Source organism: Carcharhinus amblyrhynchos, chromosome 23 (assembly GCF_965287045.1).
Source record: "Carcharhinus amblyrhynchos chromosome 23, sCarAmb.v2.hapA, whole genome shotgun sequence".
Taxonomy (NCBI): Eukaryota; Metazoa; Chordata; class Chondrichthyes; order Carcharhiniformes; family Carcharhinidae; genus Carcharhinus; species Carcharhinus amblyrhynchos.
In genome coordinates, this window is record NC_137346.1 from 110,338 (window position 1) to 131,459 (window position 21,122).

The window sequence follows — 21,122 nt, forward strand, 5'->3', positions numbered from 1 at the left end:
TTTGGCCTTGGAGGGAATGCAGAGGAGGTTCACTAGGCTGATACCGGAGATGAAGGGGTTGGACTATGAACAGAGACTAAACAGACTGGGTCTGTACTCGTTGGAGTTTTGAAGGATGAGGGAGGATCTTAAAGAGACGTATAAGATAATGAAAGGGATGGATAGGGTAGAGGTAGAGAGATTCTTCCTGCTTAGAAAGGATAGCAGGACTAGAGGGCACAGCCTCAAGATAAGGGGGGGGGGGTGCAGTTTAGATCGGAGTGGAGAAGGAATTTCTTCACTCAAAGGGTGGTGAATCTCTGGAATTCTCTGCCCGTTGAAGTGGTGGAGGCTACCTCGCTAAATATATTTAAGTCACGGGTAGATAGGTTTTTGACAGATAAGGGAATTAAGGGTTATGGGGAGAAAGCGGGAAAGTGGAACTGATCCACTTCAGATCAACCATGATCTTATTGAATGGCGGGGCAGGCTTGAGGGGCTAGATGGCCTACTCCTGCTCCTATTTCTTATGTTCTTATGTTCTCACCTCTCCAGCCTGGGGGCTGTTGCCCAGAAGGCCAACATGGCTGGTAATCGCGCCAGAAACAGGAATCTCATCCACGCTGCTCGGCCTCTCTCAGTTCCTTCCACTATCAAACTCTCATCATAGCACCACATACTCAATGGCAACTCTCTTCATGGATTTCATGAGCTATTAACGGGTGACATATTCTTACATGGACACTTACATATCACCAATATTCCACCTGTTAAGTTGGTCACATTCCATCCCCTGGTCCTTCTGAGGACAGTTCACTTCTTTGCATAGTCAGAGTTTGAAAGGCAAACCCAGTTGTGATCATGTGAGAAACCTGCTCTAGTGTGTATTGCAGAGAGCAACTTGAGTAGTCCAGGCATCTGAATCGCATCTTCAAAAGTCCTGTGATTTGTTCCATGGGGAGTGGGAGAGTGTGTGGAGTTGTGAGCAGCTTTGTACCTCCCCTCAGCACAAGTCTGAGGGCCACACACACCAGCCACTGTTTAAATGGGTAGCATTTATTCTTCAAAAATCAGCAGTCAGTTTTAGAAACGTAGAAAATAGAAGCAGGAATAAGCCATTTAGCCCTTGGCTGATCATTGGATTCAATATCCTGATCCCTCCTTTCCTACATATCCCCTGATCCTTTTACCCCCAAGAGCTGTATCTAATTTCTTCTTGAAATCAGAACATTTTGGCCTAAACTACATGTTGTGGTAGTAAATTCCACATATTCACCAGATTTTTGTAATGGAAATTCCCACTCTCCATCTGAGCCTCACATGGACCTCTATTCACACCACCTTAGTCTGTGTGCATCCCCTTCCGGTAAATGGCGTAGTATCCCCTTGAACACATTGTGAGCATTTCATGCAGCCTTGTTGGGATGCAGGTTCCCAGTCTTCTGTTATCCCTCTGTCTTCCATTGTTCATCATCCTCATCCACTTTTTACACCTCTGCCTGCGATCATACTCCCTTACCCTACTCCCCACCCTTGCGCATCCTGCGACCGGAAGGGCTGGAGAATTCTGCACATGAAGACAGGTATACCGGATGTCACAGATGCCTACAAAACAGTTGATACTGGCCTGCTCCTAAAGCTATTCAGACTGCTTCAATCTGAGTTGTGACAGTTGCTCAAACAATTCTTTGCAATAGATGTTTCAGCAGCCATCTTGAGCCAGAGTGGAGTGCACAGAGAAACAGGCCAATGGACTATCACATAGAACATAGAACATAGAACATAGAACATTACAGCGCGGAACAGGCCCTTCGGCCCACAATGTTGCGCCGACCAGTCTTATTTTAAAAAAAACATTGACCCACTAATCTAAACCAATCCCTTTTCGTCCATAAACCTATCCACCAATCTCTTAAACGCCCCCAAACTAGGTGCATTTACAACTGCAGCAGGCAGGGCATTCCAGTCCCTCACCACCCTCTGTGTAAAGAACCTGCCCCTGACATCCGTCCTATAACTACCCCCCCTTAATTTAAAGCCATGCCCCCTCGTGCTAGATTTCTCCATCCGAGGAAACAGGCTATCACCATCCACCCTATCTAAACCTCTAATCATCTTATATGTTTCTATAAGATCCCCTCTTAGCCGCCTTCTTTCCAGTGAAAACAACCCCAAATCCCTCAGTCTCTCCTCATAGGACCTCCCCTGCATACCAGGCAACATCCTGGTAAACCTCCTCTGCACCCTCTCCAAAGCCTCCACATCCTTCCTGTAATGTGGGGACCAGAACTGCACACAATACTCCAAGTGCGGCCGCACCAGAGTTGTGTACAGTTGCAACATGACGCTGCGACTCCTAAATTCAATCCCCCTACCAATAAACGCCAGGACACCGTACGCCTTCTTAACAACCTTATCTACTTGATTCCCAACTTTCAGGGATCTATGTACACATACACCTAGATCCCTCTGCTCCTCCACTCTATTCAAAGTCCTCCCGTTAGCCCTATACTCAACACATCTGTTATTCCTACCGAAATGGATTACCTCACACTTCTCCGCATTAAACTCCATCCGCCACCTCGCGGCCCAGCTCTGCAACCTGTACAAGTCACCCTGCAAACTTCGACACCCTTCCTCACAATCTACCACACCTCCGACTTTGGTGTCATCAGCAAACTTACTAATCCACCCAACTATACCCTCATCCAGATCATTAATAAAGATTACAAACAGCAGTGGCCCCAAAACAGATCCCTGAGGCACACCACTCGTAACTGCACTCCATGATGAATAATTACCATCAACCACCACCCTCTGTCTCCTATCTGCTAACCAATTCCTGATCCAAGTACCTAAATTACCACCAATCCCATACATCTGCATTTTCTGCAGAAGCATACCATGGTGAACCTTATCAAACGCCTTACTAAAATCCATATATACCACATCTACTGCCTTACCCCTATCCACCTCTTTGGTCACCTTCTCAAAGAACTCAATAAGGTTAGTAAGGCACAACCTTCCCGCTACAAAACCATGCTGACTATCTCTAATCAATTCATTACTCTCCAAATAACTATAAATCCTATCCCTAATAATTCTTTCTAAAACCTTGCCCACTACAGAAGTAAGACTCACTGGTCTGTAATTCCCAGGGAAGTCTCTGCTCCCCTTCTTAAACAATGGGACAACATTCGCTGTCCTCCAATCTTCCGGTACTATACCAGAGACCAACGACGACCTGAAGATCAGAGCCAGTGGCTCTGCAATCACGTCTCTTGCCTCCCATAGAATCCTAGGGTAAATCCCGTCCGGACCAGGGGACTTATCTATTTTCAACCCATCTAGAATATCCAAAACATCCTCTGTATCAACTACAATACTTTCTATTTTACACCCCTTCACCCCAGTGACCTCCTCAGCTACATTCATATCGTCCTGCGTGAACACCGAAGAGAAATAATGGTTCAATGCCTCTCCAATCTCTTCCGGTTCCACACACAACTTCCCCCTACTGTCTGTAACTGGCCCTAATCTTGCCCTAACCAACCTTCTGTTCTTGACATACCTATAGAACGCCTTAGGATTCTCCTTAATCCTATCAGCCAAAGTCATCTCATGCCCTCTTCTAGCCCTTCTTAACTCCCTCTTCAACTCCCTCCTAGCCAATCTAAAGCTTTCTACTGCACTACCCGAGCCCTCAAGCCTCATCCGAACATAGGCCTCCTTCTTCTTCCTAACCAACAAATCAACTTTTTTTGTGCACCACGGTTCCCTAGCCCTACCAATTCCTCCTTGCCTGACAGGGACATACCTATCACAGACCCACAGTAGCTGCTCCTTGAAAAAACTCCACATTTCAGACGTTCCTAGTCCCTGTAATCTCCTAGTCCAATCAATGCTTCCTAATTCTCTCCTAATGGCCTCATAATTACCCTTCCCCCAGCTAAAACTACTGACCCGAGGTTCATGCCTATCCCTTTCCATCACTAAGGTGAACGTAACCGAATTGTGGTCACTATCACCAAAAAGCACACCAACTTCCAAGTCTAGCACCTGGTCCGGCTCATTTCCCAGCACCAAGTCCAATATAGCCTCACCTCTAGTTGGCCTATCTACATATTGAGTCAAGATGGCTCACTTCATCTTTCTGATGACATCTCTTGAGCTACCCAAGCTCCATCCTTCTGAACTCTGGACCAGACCCTTAATAGAGACACACTGAATTCCTCCAAAACCATGTCCAGCATACTCTACCTCCACAATGCCTGTGCCAAAGAACTGTAAATCTACTGTTATGATCAGGTCAGAAACTCCAAAGTGTTTTACGAAGCCCGTCTGGATCATAAGTTTTGCAATTTGAATTTGGCTAGGGGAGCATGAGATGCTTCACTTCAGGTATGATTCAAATGACCCACTAGGGAACTTTTATCAAACAAAGTTTATTGAAGAATATAGTTAACATATAGCAATAACTTTTACCAATTCACAGAATCACAGAATACTATAGTGCAAAAGAGGCCCTTCAGCCCATCGAGTCTGCACTGACACATGAAAGATCCCGACCTGCCCACCGAATTCCACTTGCCAGCACTTGGCCCATAGCCTTGAATTTTATGACGTGCCAAGTGCTCATCCAGGTACTTCTTAAAGGGTGTGAGGCATCCTGCCTCCACCATCCTCCCAAGACAGTGCATTCCAGACCATCACCAGCCTTTGAATTAAAAAAAGCTTTTCCTCAATTACGAACAGGAAAAAAAGACAACCACGATATTGTATAAACCTTGACGTCTAAATGCAATGTTCCAACCAAACAAACTTCCCTATACACCTGCCACAGGTTTAATACAGAAAACAAGAATGCTCACATGATGCTGGAACTTAGTCCTTCGGTTGGGAGATTTGAAACTCTGACTTCTCAGCCTTGTAATTTCCAGCAGCCCTCGAGGTACAGACAAGGCTACTGCTGGCCTCTAACTTTTATGATGTGGAGATGCCGGCATTGGACTGGGGTAAACACAGTAAGAAGTCTCAGAACATCAGGTTAATGTCCAATAGGTTTATTTGGTAGCAAAAGCCACTTGCTTTTGGAGCGCTGCCCCAACCAGGGCAATGGTAGGGCATTGGGGAGAGTTACAGAATAAAGAGATCTAGGGGTGCATGTTCATAACTCCTTGAAAGTGGAGTCACCGGTGAACAGACTGATGAAAAAGGCATTTGGCATGCTTGGTTTCATCGGTCAGAACACTGAATACAGGAGTTGGGATGTCTTGTTGAAGTTATACAAGATATTGGTAAGGCTACACTTGGAATACTGTGTGCAATTCTGGTCACCCTATTATAGAAAGGATATTATTAAACTAGAAAGAGTGCAGAAAAGATTTACTAGGCTGCTACCGGGACTTGATGGATTGAGTTATAAGGAGATGCTGAATAAACTGGGACTTTTTTCTCTGGAGTGTAGGAGGCTGAGGGGTGACCTTATAGAGGTCTATAAAATAATGAGGGGCATAGACAAGGTAGAAAGTCAATATCTTTTCCCAAAGGTAAGGGAGTCTAAAACTAGAGGGTGTAGGTTTAAGGTGAGAGAGGAAAGGTACATAAGTGTCCAGAGGGGCAATGTTTTCATACAGAGGGTGGTGAGTGTCTGGAACAAGCTGCCAGAAATAGTAGTAGAAGTGGGTAGAATTTATCTTTTAAAAAGCAGTTAGATAGTTACATGGGTACGATGGGTATAGAGGGATATGGGCTAAATGCGGGCAATTGGGATTAGCTTAGGGATTTAAAAAAAAGACAGCATGGACAAGTTGGGCCGAAGGGCCTGTTTCCATGCTGTAAACCTCTATGACTCTATACAAATGTCTGAGGTCACATACCAACTGATTCAAGAACAGCTTCTTCCCTGCTGCTGTCAGATTTTTGAATGGACCCACCTTACACGAAGTTGATCTTTCTCTACACTCTAGCTATGACTGTAACATTACATTCTGCAATCTCTTGTTTCCTTTTCCATGAACGGTATGTTTCGTCTCTATAGCGCACAAGAAACAATACTTTTCACTGTATGCTAATACTTATGACGATAATAAATCAAAATCAAATTGACTTTATTTAACTTGTAAAATGTTGAAGTACGATGGTCTCATTACTTACTTTTGATTCTCTCTTGAACACTGGGTGAGAAATATCACAGCTTAAGAATGATAAGGAAAATGTTGTTGTTTGATCAGTGCACTTGATGTCTTCAAGCTGAAAATAAGTAAACATAGGTAACAAACAGATTAGGCACAAAAATGCAGCAAGAGAAATAATGAAGCTCAACCACTGTTTAGCAATACTGATTCAATAATGAAACTCAGCCGTTGTATAGCAATACTTATTCAATTTTCTGACTTCAACTTGATTGAATGTTTGGTTTTGCGTTTTGTAATTCCAACCTGTACAGCGGGCATAATGCCCGCCCACATGACACCATATAAAGACCAATATTATAGAATCCTTGCAGTGCAGAAGGAGGCCATTTGGCCTTCCAAGCCTGTACCGACTCTCCAACAACAATCCCACCCAGGCTCTAACTTCCTAACTCCATGTATTTATCTTGCCAATCCCCTTAATCAACACATCTTTGGACTCTAAGGGGCAAATAATCATGGCCAATCAACCTGACCCACACATTTCTGGACTGTGGGAGGAAATCAGAGCACCCAAAGAAAACCTACTTATACATGGGAGAATATTCAAACTCCACATCTCACCAACATTGGAAACTCTGTTGCCATGATCCTGAACGGCAACATATCTGCCAATTTAATTAGATCTGATATCTTATCCATGAAATTACAAATATGTCCTGTAGATCTTCACCAATCTTTAGGACAGCTGTCGAGCTGGATCGGGAGAGGAATGATGGGGAAAGGAGACATGGATATAGGAACTCAACTCAAACTGCTCTCACTTCTCACCTGTTGCCACTCTGCAAAACCTGTACCTGTTTCCTGATGGCCGGAACTATCCTGCACAGGTACATGTGAAGCAGTATTTGGCAGAGCCATCAGAGGCTCTTACCCCAAGGGAGTCAACTAAAAACAGCTAAGCAGTCAGGGCAGAGAACTAAGCAACCATTCTTTACCTCTGCTGAAATGACAGAGGATGCAAAATGTAGAAGCAACTGGAGGCATAATTAAAGCTATTATAGTTCACCAAGGGTACACACACGTGGTTGTTAGACAAAATATTATGTTGAGTTTCCTTTTTTGTATACCATATAAATTAACACCACTTTCATGTTTGCCTATTCAGATGCTCACACATCCTTTCACTTGTTTTATGATGAATTACAACCTATGATGAGACCATAGGGGAGGCTTTGGAGTAGCTCTGATAAAGGGTTATCCAAACTCAAAACATTGGTTCTGTTCTCTCCCCACAGATGCTGTCAGATCTGCTGAGATTTTGCAGCATTTTCTGTTTCTGTTTCAGATTCCAGCATTTGCAGTATTTTGCTTTTCTCTTGTATGAGACCATTGGTTGAAGCATTGGTTTGTGTAGTACAGGGTTCTGGTAAAGGTAGATTAGAATAACTAACCAAACATCTAAACTTTGACTGCGCATCGTGGACACCTGGTCCAGTGATAGGTGTCCCACCTTCACATTCCTCCTCTTCTTTAATATCCTCAATTTTCAGGCAGTAAACTGGACGAGTAAACTGGAAGGAGGTGCTCTTGGGGGAAAGTACTGAAGGAAGGTGGCGGATTTTCAAGGAATGTTTGACTGGAGCTCTGCACGACAAAGTTCCAATGAAACAGGGAGGTTTTGGTAGGTCGCGGGAACCGTGGTGCACGAAGGTTGTGATGAACCTAGTCAGGAAGAAAAGAAAGGTGTACAAAAGGTTCAGAGAGCTAGGAGATGTTAAGGATCTAGAGGAGTATAAGGTTTGTAGAAAGGAGCTTGAAGTGGAAACTAGGAGAGCCAGAAGGGGACATGAGAAGGCCTTGGCGGGTAAGATTAAGGAGAATCCTAAGGCGTTCTACAAATATGTGAAGAGTAAAAGGATGAGAAGTGAAGAGATAGGACCTATGAAAGGTGAAGGGGGAAAAGTCTGTGTGGAACCAGCAGAAAAAATGGCAGAGGTGCTTAATGAGTACTTTGCCTTGGTATTCACGGTGGAAAGTGATCTGGGAGGTTGTACTGCAGGTTTGCGGCAGACTGAAAAGATTGAGTATGTGGACGTCAAGGAAGAGGGTGTGTTGGAACTTTTAAATTCTATCAAGATAGATAAGTCGCCGGGACCGGATGGGATGTATCCGAGGTTCCTGTGGGAGGTGAGGGAAGTGATTGCAGAGCCTCTGGCGATGATCTTTGGGTCGTCGATGGAGACGGGAGAGGTTCCGGAGGATTGGAGGATTGCGGATGTGGTTCCTATTTTCAAGAAAGGGAACAGGGATAGCCCGGGAAATTACCGACCGGTGAGACTGACCTCAGTGGTTGGTAAGTTGATGGAGAGGATTCTGAGGGACAGGATTTATGAGCATTTAGGGAAGTTTAGCATGATCAGAAATAGTCAGCACGGCTTTGTCAAGGGCATATGAGCCTAGTTGAGTTTTTTGAAAATGTGACGGAACACGTTGACGAAGGAAGAGCGGTGGATGTGGTATACATGGACTTCAGCAAGGCGTTTGATAAGGTCCCCCATGCAAGACTTCTTGAGAAGGTGAGAGGGCATGGGATCCAAGGGGCTTTGGCCTTGTGGATTCAGAACTGGCTTGCCTGCAGAAGGCAGAGAGTGGTTGTGGATGGGTCTTTTTCTGCATGAAGGTCGGTCACCAGTGGAATGCCCTAGGGATCTGTAAATGACCTGGATGAGGAAGTGGCGGGATGGATTAGTAAGTTCGCTGACGACACAAAGGTTGGTGGTGTTGTGGATAGTCTGGAGGGATGTCAGAAGTTGCAGCATGACATAGATAGGATGCAAGACTGGGCGGAGAAGTGGCAGATGGACTTCAATGAGGATAAATGTGTAGTGGTCCATTTTGGCAGGTCCAATGGGATGAAGGAGTACCACATCAAGGTTAGGAGTCTTAGCAGTGTTGAGGAGCAGAAGAGAGCGTGGATAGAGGATTGGTTTAGCGTGGATAGAGGATTGGTTTAGCGTGGACAGAGGATTGGTTGTCCAATAGGAGGCAGAGAGTTGGTATCAATGGGTGCTATTCTGATTGGCGGTTGGTAACCAGGGGAGTGCCGCAGGGATTGGTGCTGGGGCCTCAGCTATTTACCATTTATATAGATGATCTGGAAGAGAGGGCTGAGTGTAGGGTGACGAAATTTGCTGATGACACAAAGATAAGTGGAAAAGCAAATTGTGCGGAGGGTGTGGAAAGTCTGCAGAGGGATCTAGATAGGCTGAGCGAGTGGGCGAGGACCTGGCAGATGGAGTACAATGTTAGCAAGTGTGAGGTTATCCACTTTGGCAGAAACAGTAGTAGGAGGGATTACTATTTAAAGGACGAAAAGCTGCAGCATGCTGCGGTGCAGAGGGACCTGGGGGTCCTTGTGCACGAGTCGCAAAAACCCAGTCTGCAGGTGCAGCAGGTGATCAAGAAGGCGAATGGGATGCTGGCCTTTATAGCGAGGGGGATAGAATATAAAAGCAGGGAGGTCTTGCTGCAACTGTACAGGGCACTGGTGAGGCCGCAGCTGGAGTACTGTGTGCAGTTTTCGTCGCTGCACTTGCGCAAGGATATTTAGGCCTTGGAGGGAGTGCAGAGGAGGTTCACGAGGCTGATACCAGAGATGAGGGGGTTAGACTATGAAGAGAGATTAAATAGACTAGGTCTGTACTCATTGGAGTTTAGAAGGATGAGGGGGGATCTTATAGAGATGTATAAGATAATGACAGGGATGGATAGGGTAGAGGTAGAGAGATTCTTCCCGCTCAGAAAGGACAGCAGGACTAGAGGGCACAGCCTCAAGATAAAGGGGGAGGGCGGTTTAGAACAGAGTTGAGGAGGAACTTCTTCATTCAAAGGGTGGTGAATCTCTGGAATTCTCTGCCCGTTGAAGTGGTGGAGGCTACCTCGCTAAATATATTTAAGTCACGGGTAGATAGGTTTTTGACAGACGAGGGAATTAAGGGTTATGGGGGGAAAGCGGGAAAGTGGAACTGAGCCACTTCAGATCAGCCATGATCTTACTGAATGGCGGGGCAGGCTCGAGGGGCTAGATGGTCTACTCCTGCTCCCAATTCTTATGTTCTGAAGGACCTTGGGGTCCGGGTCCATAGGATTCTTAAATCGGCCTCGCAGGTGGAGGATGTGGTCAAGAAGGCGTATGGTGTACTGGCCTTCATTAATCGAGGGATTGAGTTTAGGAGGCGGAAGGTAATGCTGCAACTTTAAAAGACCCTTGTCGGACCCCACTTGGAGTACTGTGCGCAGTTCTAGTCACCTCACTACAGGAAGGATGTGGAAGCTATTGAGAGGGTGCAGAGGAGATTTACAAGGATGTTGCCCGGATTGGGAGGCATGCCTTATGAGGATAGGTTGAGGGAGCTAGGTCTCTTCTTGGAGAGACGAAGGTTGAGAGGCGACCTGCTAAGAGGTTTATAAAATGTTGAGAGGTATAGATGGGGTGGATTCTCGGAGGCTATTTCCCAGGGCTGAAATGGTCGCTATGAGAGGACACAGGTTTAAGGTGCTGGGAAGCAAGTACAGAGGAGATGTCAGGGGTAAGTTTATCACTCACAGGGTGGTGAGTGAGTGGAATCGGCTGCCGTCAGTGGTGGTAGAGGCAAACTTGTTGGGGTGTTTTTAGGGACTTCTGGATGAGTACATGAGACTTAATGGGATTGAGAGTTATAGATAGGCCTGGTCGGTATGGATATGATCGGTGCAACTTGTGGGCTGGAGGGCCTGTTTGTGCTGTAGTGTTCTATGTTCATCAGATGCAGCCTGATCAGCCTTAATCTTGTTAAATAACAGAGCAGACTCAAGGGCCAAATGGCCTACTTCTGTTCCATTTTTGTATGTCCGTTCTCTGTCTGTATTTGTCTCTGCTGTACAATGTTGTGCAGGACATAGCACATTACTATCATCTCGCGGTCCACACTGGCAAGCAGTGAAGAGCATTGTCCAACTTCTCTAGGCGCTGAAGCGTGTCTTCAGCTTGCTGATACATAGCTTAGAACATAGAACAGTAGAGCACAGGAACAGGCCCTTTGGCACATAACATTGTGCCGAACATGATGTCAAATTAAACAAGTTCCTTCTGCGTGCCCTTGGTCCATATCCCTCTATTCCTTGCAATATTCATATGCTTATCTAGAAGCCCCTTAAATACCCTGAGCATATCTGCCTATTCGACCACCCCAGCAGCGTGTTCCAGACACCTACTGCTGTGTGTAAAAACTTGCCCCTCTTCTCCTTTGACCTTTCCCCCTCTCACCCTTCCTTCTGTACAAATGCTGATCCCATCACAGCATATCATTGCTGCTGTAGATGGTATTTATATTCCTCATGTGTCAAAAACATCCAGTGTCTCTGTCTCCTCACCTTCCCTATGCTGCTGGTGCTCAGTTGGAACCCCAGAAGTACCTCCTTACAAACCTGTGACAAGAAGTTGTTTTGAAATCTTTGCCAAAGTGAATTGACAAAGCAGCAATAAGCACGGAGACTTCATTGAGGTCAGGCAATTCAAACTTTAAAGTCACCCACAAAATATATGTGAAATTTGTCTATTTTCCAAACTCTGGAAACTCAATCTGGCTGTGTTCAAATCAATTAGCTGTTTAACTCAATTGATAAAAGTCATCACCACGTCTTAACAGTTGCACCACTGTGTAATGATTGATCTACTGTGCTCTCCTCACTGACGCCTGTAAACAGGTTATGTGCACACAGACAGACATGCCTGAATTAGAACCAGAATAAGAGCTTGGAGCTAGGCCACGTGTTTTACTGATTTTACTTCCAATCCAGCCCTGACCCGTCTGATTTTAAGCACTAGAACTCTCCCAATGTTTCCGCTGTGATCCATCAGGCCAGAATTTCATCTTACCCGTGTTTTTGAAATCCCCTTGAAGTAAAGGCTCTTTGGGTAGGACAGGACCAGTATGGTGAGATATGAATCTTCTCCAGTGTTGAACAGAACAATATTCAAACTCACTTCTTTTGTTTTACCAACAATCCATGAAAAGTTTCTGAAAACAGAATTGTAGTTAAGAACATAGAACATAGAACATTACAGCGCAGAACAGGCCCTTCGGCCCACGATGTTGCGCCGACCAGTTAAAAAAACAATGACCCTCTAACCTAAACCAATCCCTTTTCGTCCATAAACCTATCCACGGATCTCTTAAACGCCCCCAAACTAGGCGCATTTACAACCGCAGCAGGCAGGGCATTCCAATCCCTCACCACCCTCTGGGTAAAGAACCTACCCCTGACATCCGTCCTATAACTACCCCCCCTTAATTTAAAGCCATGCCCCCTCGTGCTAGCTTTGTCCATCCGAGGAAAAAGGCTATCACTGTCCGCCCTATCTAAACCTCTAATCATCTTATATGTTTCAATAAGATCCCCTCTTAGCCGCCTTCTTTCCAGCGAAAACAACCCCAAATCCCTCAGTCTCTCCTCATCAGTAAAACAAGACCAACTGCAAGGAACCTTTGTGATAGTTATGTGTGATTCTATAACTTTACACTCTCCATCATAACTTCATTACATTGAATATAAATGTTCAGCCTAAATTAACCTCTTGCTGTTACACTCAGAACCAGAGTTTCCAATGTTGGTGGGATGGGAACAAGTTGAAGCGAGATTTAAAAATTGCATTCCCTGGGGGAATGGCACTGGATCCCAATGCTCCTGTCATTTTCAAAGGGCTAGTAGGGGGAGGTTATATTGTTCTAATTATTCTGATATGATTTAGAAACATACATTCAGGCATATGTATTACGTTAGCATTCAGAGTGTAAATCACTTGGTCAATGGGCTAAGAAGGTATCAGTTTGCAGCACACACACGATGTGATCTGAAAAATACGTATGATGGAGCTTCAGAATTTCAGTTTAATTTCAGTTTGCTGGGGATTTCAAATTTCTGTGAACCACAAAACATATCAGGGAGGGAATGGGAAACTCTTTTGTCACTAATTAATGTCCCTTGCAGCTTGTTAAGAAGCTTATATAGAACAAAAAGGAACTTTCAAACATTTTTCCCTGCACTCTTGTGCATGTTTCTGCACAGCTGGTGGGGTCGCTGTGGGGCCCAACTCGGCACTTCTCACATTTAGTTACTGGGCCTAATTTTTGCCAGCATGAACAATGCATCACGTGTTGTAATCAATGGCTGCTTTTAACAGCCTGGCCAGCTGAGGAGCTGCCTGGTTTAATCAGTAAGGCAGCTTCAGCCCCCAACATGGTCACATGCACCAACACCAGGCATGCAGCTCCCACCTCCTGAAGGCAGTTGGTGTCTCCAATCGGGTGCTGTGTTCGCATCTTGGTCAGGTATCCAAATTAAATTGAAAAAATAGCATAGCAAGAGAGGTTAGGTACCATGGTTAGCACTGCTGTCTCACAGCGCCAGAGACCCAGGTTCGATTCCAGCCTCGGGTCATTGTCTGTGTGGAGTTTGCACGTTCTCCCCAAGTTTGCATGGGTTTCGTCCAATTCCCTCCCACACTTCAAAAAAAGCAGGTTAGCTTGATTGGCCCTGTTGAGTTGTCCTTTAGTGTCGGGGAACTAGCAGAGCAAAAACGTGGAGTTACAGGGATAGGGCCTGGGTGGAATTATTGCTGGTGCAGGCTCAATGGCTCAAATGGACTCCTTCTGCACTGTAGGGATTCTATGAATACAGCAATTGAGATGTCTTGTTGAAGTTGTTCAAGACATTGGTACGGCTACACATAGGAATAATGTGCACAGTTCTGGTCACCCTACTATAGAAAGGGTATTATTAAACTAGAAAGAGTGCAGAAAAGATTTACTAGGATGCTACTGGGACTTAATGGTTTGAGTTATAAGGAGAGGCTGGATAGACTGGGACTTTTTTCTGTGGAGCGTAGGAGGCTGAGGGGTGATCTTATAGACGTCTATAAAATAATGAGGGGCACAGATCAGCTAGATAGTCAATATCTTTTCCCGAAGGTAGGGGAGTCTAAAACTAGAAGGCGTAGCTTTAAGGTGAGAGAGGAGAGGTACAAAAGGGTCCAGGGGGACAATTTTTTCACATAGAGGTGAATGCCTGGAAGAAGATGTCAGATGCAGTAGTAGAGGTGGGTACAATTTTGTCTTTTGAAAAGCATTTAGACAGTTGTATGGGTTGTTGTTCATCCATTGTCGTCGATGAGGACCATGACATCATTAGTCATTTTGAGGCTGGATGCGATGTGTCTGAAGATGACTGATCAGGCCAATTCAAGCACGGAATGTCCTGGCACATATTGGGCAGACTTGTGTAGACACTGTAGATGTTGCACTGGTGGCTCTGGACTTCCACAGATCGCCCTTAAGTTGTGCTTCAGCAATGCACCTTGCTTCGTAAGCTTGACAGCCTTTGTGGATGAGGCAGCGCCAGGTAGGGCAGTTTTGTGCCAGCGTTTCCCACGTGGTCGTGTCAATGTCAAGCAACTTCAGGGAGGCTTTGAGTGTGTCTTTGAAACGTTTCTTCTGCCCTCCATTCGAGCGTCTTCCAGCAGAGAATTCCCCAAAAAGGAGCTGCTTAGGTATGTGCTCATCTGACATATGGATAACTTGACCTGCCCACTGGGTCTGCGCTCTCATCAGCAGTGTGTGGACTGATGGTAGACTTGCTCTAGAGAGAACTTCAGTGTCTGGTACCTTGTCTTGCCATCTGATGCGTAATATTTTGCGAAGGCAAGTCATGTGGAAATGATTGAGCTGTCTTGCATGCCTTTGATACACAGTCCACATTTCACAGGCATACAGGAGGGTAGTGCGTACCGCGGTACCGTAGACCTTCAGTTTTGTTGCTGGGCTGATTCCTCAACGTTCCCATACAGTGGAGCGCAGTTTACCGAAAGCAGAACTTGCCTTTGCTATTCTGCAGTTAACTTCTGTATCAATAGTCACTGTTTGGGAGAGGGTACTGCCAAGACAAGTGAACTGGTTCCTTGCCTGCAGTTTCTGCCCTTTGTGATTATGGGTTCTGTGTACGGTGCATGAGGAGCAGGCTGGTGCATGACTTCGGTCTTTTTAATATTGATGGTGAGTCCAAAGTTGTCATAAGCCATGGAAAATTTATATTTTTGGCTTTGAGCTAGTATACAGGGTGCAGTCATCAGCAAAGAGGAAATCTCTCAGAACACTCTCCTTCACTTTGGTAATAGCTTGAAGTCTCCTCAGGTTGAAAAGCTTTCCATCTATTCTGTACTTGAGGCTGATTCCAGCAACACTGTCCTGGAAGGCATCATTCAGCATGGCAGTAAACATCATGCTGAACAGTGTGGGTGTGAGCACACAGCCCTGTTTGACGCCATTGGTGACTGGGAAAGCCTCAGAGGATTCTCCGTCATCCAGTACTCTGGCCATCATGCCATCATGGAACTGGCATACCTACTGAATGAATTTGGGAAGGCAGCCAAACTATGACATGATCCTCCACAGGCCTTGTCAGCTTACAGTGTCGAAGGCTTTTGTGAGGTCAACAAAGGTTGTGTCGAGCTCGCGATTCTGCTCCTGACACTTCTTCTGAAGTTGGCGCACAGCAAAAATCATGTCAGTAGTCCCATGACCTTTGTGGAAGCCACACTGTGACTCCAGAAATAGGCCCAACTTCAGATGAGTGACCAGACGATTTAGCAGGACTCTTGCGAGGGTTTTTCCTGTGATGGAGATCAGCGAGATTCCTCGGTGGTTGTCGCAAACTTGCCGATTGCCCTTCCTCTTTTAGAGGTGTACGATGGAAGCATCTTTAAATTCCTGAGGAATGGATCCTTGCTTCCAAAAGGACTGGAACAACTCGGTGAGCTTCTTGATAAGTACAGGACCAGCAGCTTTATAGATCTCTATGGGTATGGCATCTGCCCCTAGGGTTTTGCCACTGGATAGCTGGCTGACAGCTTTCATGACTTTGGCTACTACTGGTGTGTCATCCATGGCGCTGTTGATATCGACTTGGGGAATCCTGTCTATTGCCTCATCATTAATAGATGACGGTCGGTTGAGGTGTATGGGGTGTCAGGGAGGGGTAGTACCTCTGGTAGGGGAACATGTCACGTCCTTTTCAGGGCAGTTTGTCCACCCTTTGTCCCTCCACCTGGCACTAGTTACATGGGTAAGATGGGTATAGTGGGATATCGGTCAAATGTGAACAATTGGGACTGGCTAAGGAGTTAAAAAAAGGGAGGCATGGACAAGTTGGGCTGAGGGTTCTGTTTCCATGCTGTAAACCTCTTTGACTCTATGACAATTCATCTAGGTGTCAGGTCCTGACCCTGTTTTGAAAGTCCAGCCTCCTATAGTTTAATTTATGTTCCTTGGAGTGTGAACACTTCACCATGAACCTTTACCTCATTTGCTCCCATCAACATAGAAAAGGTACTGGGTGGAATTTAACAATAATGATTCTAAGTGTTCAGCCAGCATGAAAATGGGAGAATTGCAAATCTGATTTTTTTGGGTGAGTTTCTACCCCCAGTCTTGTGCACATAATGCATGAAGAAAAGCAGCTAGACCATTTTTAGTTGCTACAGGCAGTGGGCAGGCCTTAAATTGCTCTCCTTGTTGGGGGATGGGGCAGCGGTTGGGGGGGGTGGTGGGGAGGATTGCCACTGCCGCTCTGCAGGCAATCGATGGGATGAGGAAGGTGGGGGCCTGATAGCTCACTCTCTCTCTCTCTCTCGCTCAGTCAGACCTTTGCTGTTGCTATTGTGCATGTGTAGAATCAGAGTTCTGCACATGCACAATAGCTCCCTCTGCAGGCTGTCCCAGTGGGCAGTGCCAGAGTGCCCAGTGGGAATTACTGAGATGCCAAGCTGCCAGTGTCAAAGGGGAACCCCCCTCCCCGCCATTGCCCTGCACAGGGGCCTTAATGGCCTCCAGATCTACCGGCGAGGCCAACACGACTGTTCCTTGTTCATAGGGAGCAAGGGTTTTCCTCACTGGAGAGAATATCTCTCAGCGAGACCATAAAGGCAAGTGAGCCTGGAAGATTCAGCATCAGGCCCGACAATGCCATTTAAATTAGCATTAGAATACATTTAAACAATTTATTCAGTTTCTCGCTCATTTCCAGAAAGAGGCTGACCTTGTCAGAAATCCTGCTCTTGTAAGATGAGAGCCGGGAAGTTGGGTGTGATCCTGATTTCTCGGCTCCTGCGCAATTTTACTCGCTCGTTCTGCCCATTGATGGGCAAGTGAACCTGTAAAGTCCCGCCACTATCTCATACTGACATTCAAAGCATAGGTTACAACATCAGCTTATTCACACAGGCACCATTTTATACAAAGAATTTGAATACTGTTGAAAAAAGATACTTTGATTTAAAACTTCATCTTGCATTCATCAGGACACTTACATGAATACAATGTAAGGGAAATCAACAAACTTAAGTTGTCTGAGAAATGAGTGCTAATTTGTTGCCATATGGGATTTGATTGTTAGGTGTTGTCATGGAGAATGCACCAAGAAAAATGTTCTACCAATCAGACAAGTGAGCGATGTGGTGCATGAATTTCAGCGCTAGCATGATGGTAGGTATGTAGGCCATATGTCCGAAAGATTAGTGATTTGCAAGAAACTGCAATGAGCAAGATACAGCCATATTCTACCAACCATACTTGCAAAATTCAAAACATATGTCCAACATTAAACATTATGCCACAGTTGGAGAACATTTGCTATGTAATCCTCAGGGTGCTGAAGTAGGATGCATTTTGTACCTGAAGGGAAAGGGTTAATGGATTTTGTACCTAGAATATGTCACAAACATAACCCTTCATCCTGACTGATCTTTTCAAGCTTATACTGCTTCTACTGTTCCTGGCATAGAACATAAACATTACAGTGCAGTACAGGCCCTTCGGCCCTCGATGTTGCGCCGACCAGTGGAACCAATCTAACGACCCTCTAACTTAAACTATTCCAATGTTATCCATATGCCTATCCACTGCCCATTTGAATGCCCTTAAAGTTGGCGAGTCCACAACTGCTGCAGGCAGGGCATTCCACGCCCTTACTACCCTCTGAGTAAAGAATGGCATGCTCATGTTGCAACTGTACAAAACTCTGGTGCGGCCGCACTTGGAGTATTGCGTACAGTTCTGGTCACCGAATTATAGGAAAGATGTGGAAGCACTGGAAAGGGTGCAGAGGAGGTTTACCAGGATGTTGCCTGGTATGGTGGGAAGGTCGTATGAGGAAAGGCTGAGGGACTTGAGGTTATTTTTGTTAGAGAGAAGAAGGTTAAGAGGTGACCTAATTGAGGCATACAAGATGATCAGAGGATTAGATAGGGTGGATGGTGAGAGCCTTTTTCCTCAGATGGTGATGGCTAACACGAGGGGACATAGCTTTAAATTCAGGGGTGGTAATTATAGGTCGGATGTCAGAGGTAGGTTCTTTATTCAGAGGGTAGTAAGGGCGTGGAATGCCCTGCCTGCAGCAGTTGTGGACTCGCCAACTTTAAGGGCGTTCAAATGGTCAGCGGATAGGCATATGGATAACATTGGAATAGTTTAGGTTAGAGGGTCATTAGATTTTTTCCACTGGTCGGCGCAACATCGAGGGCCGAAGGGCCTGTACTGCGCTGTAATGTTCTATGTTCTATGGCAGTAATATAAGTTATTTGTTCATGTTTCACATACTTTAACTCTCGTTTTTATAACAGCTGATAGTTAAATGTGACTGTTATTTTGTAGACTTTGCAAATCTTACCTGTTCGTATTAGTGGGAATTGTTACACATATGGTAGTTTACGATACCGGCTTTTAACAGGAAGAGTCCTGCTGGGACATTCGCGATCGCACAAGTAACTTCAAAGACAGGGATGCCGGTACTGCTGCAGAAGGAGTTCCTGTGCCCTGCCTGCAGGACTGTAATTCCTGATTAACTCTGAGCTGCATCACGACCCAGGAAGGAAGAACTGGAGGTCTGGCAGGAATTGGAACTCTGAATCGTGATTCCTGCTGGAGCTCATAATGTATAAATGTCCACTTGTGTTTGTGTTCTATGCGAAGTCTGGTAAGCCTTAATCAGAGCCGGTTTCTCCCCAAAGCTTTGGAATAAAAACCACTGTATTTTGACTCACTAACAGTCTTCAAGGTATTATTTTACCTACAACAGTGCTAAGAATTATGCTGACCTATATTTAAGATTGTTAGTTGGGCTTGAATGTATTGAAACTGTATATATTAATACAGAGGGCCTTGTTCTTTGCAGTCAGAAAAAACGTGTACACACATTGCACCAATTTCGCTAAACAAGACAAATGGTAGCCACTCATTCATTCCTCAGAGCAATACCTAAAGCATTCAGAGTTACCTGCTTGGCAGGTAACTATCAGCCATCATTAACTAGTGCACTCTCTATGACAATGCCTCTACCAATCAGTCTGCTTGCTAACTAATCAGCACACTTCTCATACAGTATGTTGGTATTCTTTTGAATGTTCTGATGAGTGCAAGATGAAAAGATTAAACAAATAAATCTCTTTTTCATCAATACTCAAATTATATACCACTAAATGACTATGTATAGAATTAACAACTCACTGTGGCAGATTGGATACCAATGTTAGATTTGCATGACAGATATTATCGAAGCCACAATCCTTCTGAAATTGGAGCTAAAAAAAAAGCAAAATCTCGATGTAAACATCTCCCAGTCCTTAGGTTATCAGTGAGTTATCTCAACAACAAAATCAGAGGGCAGTTAAAATTCAAACACTGCTGTGGGGTCTGGAGTCACACATAGGCCAGGTGTATAAGGACAAAAGGATAGATGTTAACAGGATCAAAGCTGGTCATGAAGCTGATCACTCGTGACAGGTAGGACAACAACATTTGAAGTGATCGCCAATATAAGCTACCAGCCAGCAGAAATTTAGTTTTCTTGCACTAGAGGCAATGCAGAGAAGGTTTACCAGACAGATTCGTGGGATGGCAGGACTGATGTATGAGGAGAGATTGAGGTTAAAACATAAAACACAGGAGCAGGAGGAGGTCATTCATCTGTTTAAACCTCTCCGCCATTCAGTATGATCACGGCTGATCATCCAACTCCAGACCAGATCCCAACTTCCTGAAATAAGGAGACAAAACTGTTCACAATATTCCAGGTGTGGCCTCACCAAGCCCCTGTATAATTGTAGCAAGACATTCTAGCTCCTGTACTCAAATCCTCTTGCTATGAAGGCCAACATACCATTTACTTTTTTTAATGTCTGATGCACCTACATGCTTACCTTCAGCAACTGGTGTATGAGAACATACAGGTCAAATTGTGTATTCCCCTCTCTTGATTAACTTAAAGCTTGGATTACTACATGGAACTATGATGCTGTGGTAATCATGGAGATTTGGATGAAAGAAGGGCAGGACTGGCAACTTAGCATTCCAGGATTTAGATGCTTCAGGTGAGATAGAGAGGGTGACAAAAGAGGTGGGGGTGTTGCTTTACTATTTAGGGACAATGTTACAGCCATACAGAGAGAGGACACCTTGGTGGGATCATGCACTGACGCCATATGAGTAGAACTCAGGAACAGGAATGGTGCAAACACACTGTTGGGGTCATACCACACACCTCCCAATAGCCAGCGTAAAGTGGACAGACTGCTTTGTCAGCAGACTATGGGAAGATGTAAGAACAACAGGATTGTTGTGATGGATGATTTTAACTTTCCCAACATAGATTAGGATTCCTATAGTGCCAGTGGCTTGGATGGGGCAGAGTTTGTTCAGTGAGTCCAAGAATGCTTCTTGAGGCAATATAGAACATAGAACATAGAAAAACTACAGCACAAACAGGCCCTTCAGCCCACAAGCTGTGCTGATCATACATGAGACATTTAAAAAGGATCATACATAAACACATTTAATGAGGTAGCCTCCACTGCTTCAATGGGCAGGGAATTCCAAAGATTCACTACCCTCTGGGAGAAGAAGTTCCTCCTCAACTCCG

General features: G+C 45.1%; 1 protein-coding gene across 1 annotated transcript in view; it reads right to left on the reverse strand.

The window, feature by feature from the left end:
• The window catches only part of LOC145357476 (integrin alpha-E-like), a 453,795-nt gene that overhangs the window by 93,780 nt on the left and 338,893 nt on the right, over positions 1 to 21,122 (reverse strand). Inside the window, exons 26-28 of the mRNA XM_080210848.1 lie at positions 19,712 to 19,785; positions 12,034 to 12,175; positions 6,136 to 6,231 (exon numbers count right to left, since the gene is read on the reverse strand). Of these exons, the coding sequence (XP_080066974.1) occupies positions 6,136 to 6,231; positions 12,034 to 12,175; positions 19,712 to 19,785 (312 nt within the window). The remainder of the gene's footprint in view (positions 1 to 6,135; positions 6,232 to 12,033; positions 12,176 to 19,711; positions 19,786 to 21,122) is intronic.